Raw genomic sequence first — 6,855 nt, forward strand, 5'->3', positions numbered from 1 at the left:
CACACACACACACACACACACACACACATGCTTGTGTGGATGCATGTGTGCGTGCGTGTGCGCATCTACTCTATTCCTCTCCCTATCTCTCCACACATGGACAGTTTCTCTAATCTCTCTCTCTCTCTCTCTCTCTCCCTCTCTATCTCTCTCTCTCTCACACACACACACACACACATACATATTCTGTCACATCGTCATTGCACACACTCCATGCATATAACTTAGGTCAGCGTTGTCAAAACGATAAAAGCCACACCACTGTGAAATCATCACACTACCACAGCGACCTGTACAGCGACTCTAAATCATAAGCGCGACTACCGGGACGACAAAGGCAATCTGCAAAGGGTGGGTTGGGGTGGGCATAGTGTCTCCTTCCCCATCATATCAACCATTAAAAATGATGGGAGCAGGGAAGTGAAATTCAACAAGTCAGTGCAGTACCAGTTTCCACCACCACCACCCGGATAACCCTCCTCAACTCCTTGGTCACATGTCCAGCACATCTGAGGGTGGGTCAGCGATGTTACAATACAGTTTGAGCACAAGATCACCACCCAGACATCATGATCCAAAACGGCACAAGAGCATGCTGTTACTAAGCAAAACAAAAAGTAAATCTCCACATGCACCGGTATAAGTAATTCAAATTATAGACACAAGTACAAAAAAAACAAGACTGGCAAGATCTTGGTAACTCTCCTCGATAACCTTAGCCCAAAAACGTCCTTCCCTGTATCTTAGTCTTGTGGATTCTGAACACTGGTAATACTGCCCAAATATAACCGGATATAACAGTTGAAATGTATTCTGTTTACAGAACACAAAAGAACATTGAGATGGATATGGACACTGTGTGTGTATATATATATATATTTATATATATATGTTTTTTTTTTTACACTTTACATACACACGCACACATACGAAACATTCTTCATCTGATGTAGCTGCTTGAACTCAAGTAAATGACAAGTAAACGACTGAGGCAAGTGAGCACGCATGCGTCATTGGGGATTTGGGGCACAGACTCGCAGAGTAAAATCTACATTGATGATTTTATGTGGCTATAAATATACTGCATGAGGTGACCTTTCCAAAGTCTACAACCAAATGTATGCCTATCCCCAAATAACCACCCTGATTTATTCTCTTTTTTTATCATGACCAGTTCCATGAATGACCATCCAAGTCAATCAGTCACCCATCAGATGAGAGACCCTCAGATCCCCCAGAATGGGAAGCAAGCCCACATTAAGGTCCCATTAAGGCAGTGGTTCCCCAAGTGGGGTCCAGGGACCCCCAGGGGTCCTTGAGTGAGTTGCAGGCGGTCCCCAGCTAAATGATAGTATAGGAACCAAATGGACCCTTATGGGTCTGTATAACTCAGAAAGTGTACAAATAGAACCAAATGGACACTAATGGTTCCATTTGGTTCCATTTGTACATTCTCTGTGTTAAAATAATATTGATTTTTTCCCCCCACTATTTTTACAATATATATTGGGGTCCCAGAGATAGAAATCCCATTAAATGGGGGGTCCGTACATATAGCCTAATTCATGTAAAACTGGGGGTCCTTGAAATTACAAAATAGTTGAGGAAATTGAGAAAATCTTCTCTCATGGGGGTCCCTGGCATATATTTTCAAATGGGGGTCCGTGGGCTAATAAGTGTCAATTTGGGAGTCCTTTTGAGAAAGTTTGAGAACCACTGCCTCAAGGGCATGAGGAGAGGGGGGGACATCTATCATTTTAGGAGAATCTGTGGATAATGCCTCACATGCGCATGCTCACTGCTTCTTTGGGCCTGTTTTCGAAAACAAACAACACTAAAAAAATATAGAACGTTGGTTACAAAAATAAGTATAACATTCAATACTTTGATTGTCTTTTTAAAATCTATTTATTTTCTGCATATAGATGACCTTAAGAGTTTTCAAGCGCATAACGTTGAAGGTGCACACTTATCTTTTTATTGTTTTTTTTTCTAATTTACCTTTTTATCTTTTTGTTTAGTTTTTCATTTCAACATGTTGACACGAAAATAAAATATTGGTCCACAAAGTATATAGGCTATAACTGTGCAGGTATATCAAGTGCTTTTTTTGTTGTTGTTTGTACAAAAAGAAAAAAACGAAAAATATTATTAAAATATTCATTTTTAATGGCTTTACTTCATACATAAATACATGTTTAAAAGAAATACACAGGCGCATATCCACTGTTTGGTCAAGGTATAATAATCTGTTGAGTTTTAACGACTTGATATTATATACACATCATTCAGGATCGAGGGGGGGGACTTTTGGGGTGGGGGGGGGGGGGTGGCGCTCATTGGGCTCACACAGAACGGTTGAGTTATTATAGGGCGCTACAAATAGGCGAGTCGACGTCCTTTGTTCCTAACCCTCGTTCTGTACCTTCGTCCCAGGACGGCGGCGAGGTATTTCTTGACGGCCATCTGTTTTCGATAGCGACTGTAGCTGTCGGTGAAGATCCCGTCCGAGTGCCTCTTGGACAAGGGCTGCTCCGACTGCGCCTGCGAGTCTTCCTCCACGCTGCTCTCCTCACTGCATGCGTGTGCACACACACACACACACACACACACACACACACACACACACACACACACACACACACACACACACACACACACACACACACACACACACACACACGCACACACACACGCACGAGGAAAAAAGAATGCGCGTCCGCCCCGCGTTAAAAAAAGGCTCGTTTACAAATATATAGGCTATACTTTCACTAGTTGCGTCGGTGGCGCTGCATGGCTGCCTGTCGGGCTCGCTCGCTGCAGTAAATAGCAGATATACAAGCTCACAACGCGTCACGTTCGTAACGCGTTGTGAGCTTGTAGATCTGCTGTTTACTGCACGCAACACCGCCAGGCATGCAACTAATAAGTAGGAAGTCGTGCAGGCTTTTATAACCTGTGTTAACTCAACACATAACTGCACTGTAGGTAGAATATATATATATATATATATATATATATATATATATATATATATATATATATATATATATATATATATATATATATGAGAAGATTACAACGGCATTTTAGTCCAGTTGACTCGACGCTGCTTTTGGAATTGTATTCCATCACAAAGTTATGTCTACAAGCGTTAAATTTGCTTATTTGCTTATTTATGTATAGGCCTACATGTGTGCATGAATTTATTTCGTTCGGCAAAAGGCAAAAAATAGGCCTTTAATGTCGAACAAAACAGTGGCTTAAGCCTTTAAATCGTCCGTTATAAATGATTAATTCACAGTGCATTATTATAGCCTATAGGCTACATGGTTCTTTGTTCTTTGCTACATTTATTATTTGGCTAATATAATTATTAGCCTGTTAATAGCTATCAGAACAATGTCTCTCTCTTGAAAGGGCAAGTATAATCTTGAACGCAACAATGCCAACAAAGAAAGTGTATATATGCGGAACACAGTATGTGCATTCTGTGGGTTCTGAGCGGGAGGGGGGGGGGGGGGGGGGGGGGGATCACGAAATTAAAAAATAAAAACACTCACAGAAATGAAACTAGACAAATGTATGTTAATTTCTAAGGACACATTAGCGCAGCAGCAAACCTGAACTTAATAAGGGGCGGCGGACAAACTAAAGATGATGCACGGACGGAGGCAGGTATAATAATATATATTAAACGCTTATATTAAGATAAATGCCCTTACCCTACTGTCTGTATTGTCATCAGAGAATGCAGATATTGCCTCGCTGTTAACTGCCCCAGGATCTCCCTCAAGGCTCTATCTAATTCCTTCTCTGCATGCTGCACTGTTCTGAGATGATAAAACGCCACAAACAACACATGTAGATCGTCAGTGATGGTGATGATGATGATGACCATAATAAGAAGCGCAAGACACACACAGACAATGATCAAACAAAAGTATAGCCTAAAATTATGTGCCCACCCCTCTCTCAAAGTTATACACGACGAAACAAAATCTATATAGCCTATAGTCTCTGCTGCTGCTCTGTGTACGCATGTGCATGTATGTATGTATGGGCTAATCACATTTTAGGCTGCTCATCGATCGTCTTGGGCTATTTTTGCATCGACATTTTTAGGCTACTGAATATGAAAATAACACTGAACAAATAAAACTCTGGGCGGAAACACAAAGCAAGCACATATATACACATTATGGCGACGCACATCAGCAGAAAGTCATCCACATGGATTTGCCCTGGTGTATATTATGTTAAATCAAATATATATATAGCCGAACTCACCTCTTTTCTGGTGGGTAGTAAAGCGTATAAACGTCGTCATCTAAGGACGGTGGGCTTCGTATAGAAATCTGATCGCTATCAAAACCCATTTCGGATAACGAGTTCCCAATGTTCCCATCCTCATCGAACGCGTCGTTGTCAAGCCTGCAATGCAACGGGGGAAATATAAATCATTAATGAGAATATGGAATCCTTTCATAAACCATTACATCATTTTTTTAGTCTGCATTTTGGTACAGACGTCTTATACAGCATTTAACTTAAGACCATTGAGACGTAAAATAAAATAAAAAGAAATAGGCTAAATAAATAAAAAATAACAAATGTGAATATGATACGCACATGTGACTAGTAGACTATAGAGAAATTAACGAAAGTTTGTATTATTGAAGGATATTGACTTATAATTACCATCGAATTATATAGATCAATTTGTGTTTATGAATAATTGAATATACTTTCAAATGGGATGCTATTTTTATTTATTTATTATACGGACCTCATTCATTATTTATAGGAATCGGGACAACGGATGATGTGAATATTTAGGATATTTATAGGCCTTCATGCACCAACATTTAATAAAAGATGATTTCAGTGAAAATTAGAGTCGGTGAAAAAAAAAAAAAAAAAGCCACGCCTATAAATTAAGAGCTTTCAATAGGAAAGGGAGGGGGGCATGTTAATGCATCTCATATAGAATGGAGCATTCCTATTGGTTTTTGCCTCGCCTCTCCATTGTGACGCCATCCCACCGTCATCCCGTCATGGGGCTATCCGTTGACTCTCATTTTTTAATAAGGGGACTTCTTCTACCTCTGTGAGCATGCCTGTCCCATCGGACACACAGATATATCTAGGCTATATATATACCACTATATGCAATCTCTCCACTCACTGGCATTTTCCACATTAGGCCTACCCAACCAACACATCGTGCAATATATTTTCCACGGACGGTACTATATATAGGCTAAAGGCTAAATGTTTGTTTAATGCTATATTTAAACGAATGTGCGCGCACGTTGTTGCATGTAAAAAATAAAATAAAATAAAACTATTACCGATCTTCTCACAACAACAATAATAAGAAGAAGAAGAAGAAGAAGAATACAAATATTAGTAGTAATAATAATAATAATAATACTTGAGATTATTGTTCCAACTATACTTGATTTTGAATCAAATCTCCATCGTTAAAAAAATAATCTTGTTTAAAAAAAATGCAATTCTACACACAAGACATCCACCCACCTAATCTTGGGGTAACTTAGTCCGATAGGTGTGCAGTAGACGCTGAAGTGCATTATGATCCCATAGATGAGCAAGACTAAAGTCGCTCTGCTCGACCTGGCCATGCTGTTAGAACATGAAAGAAAATAAAAACACACAAAGCAGTGTTATACAGGGAATTCCACTCCATCCATAACACTCACATGCACGCTTAATACAAACAAATATATATAGGCTATTGGCTATCATCCATATAGCATATACTATATGAGTTCAGTTTATTCAGTTTATAGGCTAACCTTTAAAGGCAATTATAGCTTAACATTTCCATTAGTGCTGAAATCACATTTTGTTTGCCCTGCTCTATTTCAGCCCAATTCCATACAAAAGTTTAAAGATCGAATGCGACACGAAATCCGTTTCCTTTGGGCACAGACAGTGGTAGCCTATATAAAAAAAAGAAGAACAAAAAAGAAAAAAAGGAAATTGGGTCCGCGCAAGGAAAAAAGAAGAAGAAGAAGGAAAAAAAAGAATTCCACAACTTAATCTTGATTGAGCTCCCATTTCTCCGAGTTTTTAAAAAAAGGAAAAAAAAGCAATTCCTGTTTGTGAAAGAAAGAAGCTGCAGAGAGAAGCACACAACATACCTAGAGGAGGAAGAAGAGAAGAGCAGCTGGTGCTGGACGAGATACGTGCCGCCGGGTGCGGTTGTGTTGTTGGTATAGTGTGTGTGCGTGAGTGTGTGTGAGTGCGTGTGTGTGTGTGTGTGTGTGTGTGTGAGTGTGTGTATGTATGTGTGTGTATGTGTGTGTATGTGTGTGTGTGCGTGTGTGTGAGAGAAAGATAGCGATCTTTCTCACGGCACCTCTCCTCCTTTCCTGGGCTGAAGGAAGCGCCTCCGCCGTCGGTTCCTTATAGTGGTCCCCTCAGTGCTGCCGGTCTTAGTTTTATAACACAACTATGTGACTAAACCAGTCGATTGCGCAAAAGAAGAGGTACGAGAAAAGAAACGCCGGTTGGTTCGTCTACATAGCTTTGTTCTAAACTTTTTTTTTGTGTCCTGCGAACTGATTGCCTTGGATTTTTATCCATGACTCGGTGAGCCTTGCCTTTTTTTCTCCTCTCCAATAAGTCACATTAGGGATGGTTATAGACGTCATCAAGCCTTCCTCCCGGAATATAATAGCGCGGTTGCTTCCTCATCGATGCCCCCCCCCCCCCCCCCCCCCGCCCGCCATACCTCCCCTCCCACCCCCAGAAGATGGAACTTTTACATAGAAACTTTTTCCCCTCCCTCCCTTCCTTCCTCCCTCCCTCCCTCCCTCCATCAAA

General features: G+C 40.5%; 1 protein-coding gene across 3 annotated transcripts; it reads right to left on the reverse strand.

Moving 5' to 3' along the window:
* Positions 1-2,220: 2,220 nt before the first annotated feature.
* On the reverse strand, positions 2,221-6,516 carry adcyap1b (adenylate cyclase activating polypeptide 1b). 3 transcript variants are annotated; one of them, XM_079503851.1, is made up of 5 exons: positions 6,384-6,516; positions 5,545-5,649; positions 4,291-4,434; positions 3,726-3,833; positions 2,221-2,575 (listed from the first exon to the last, which is right to left on the reverse strand). In XM_079503851.1, the coding sequence occupies exons 2-5, from the start codon at positions 5,646-5,648 to the stop codon at positions 2,377-2,379; spliced, it is 555 nt and encodes a 184-aa protein (XP_079359977.1). In that variant the 5' UTR covers position 5,649; positions 6,384-6,516; the 3' UTR covers positions 2,221-2,376. The 3 variants fall into 3 exon arrangements, with proteins under 3 accessions (XP_079359977.1, XP_079359976.1, XP_079359978.1); XM_079503850.1 differs by lacking the exon at positions 6,384-6,516 and adding an exon at positions 6,171-6,292; XM_079503852.1 differs by lacking the exons at positions 3,726-3,833; positions 6,384-6,516 and adding an exon at positions 6,171-6,292.
* Positions 6,517-6,855: the final 339 nt, after the last annotated feature.

The sequence above is a fragment of the Electrona antarctica genome, assembly GCF_951216825.1.
Source record: "Electrona antarctica genome assembly, chromosome: 1".
NCBI classification, from domain to species: domain Eukaryota; kingdom Metazoa; phylum Chordata; class Actinopteri; order Myctophiformes; family Myctophidae; genus Electrona; species Electrona antarctica.

Coding starts and splice junctions, on each gene's coding strand:
- adcyap1b (XM_079503851.1), bottom strand. CDS start 5,648: ATGGCCAGGTCGAGCAGAGCGACTTTAGTCTTGCTCATCTATGGGATC. Junction 4,435..5,544: donor CTAAGTTACCCCAAGATTAG/GTGGGTGGATGT, acceptor GTTGCATTGCAG/GCTTGACAACGACGCGTTCG. Junction 2,576..3,725: donor ATGACAATACAGACAGTAGG/GTAAGGGCATTT, acceptor ACACGCATGCAG/TGAGGAGAGCAGCGTGGAGG.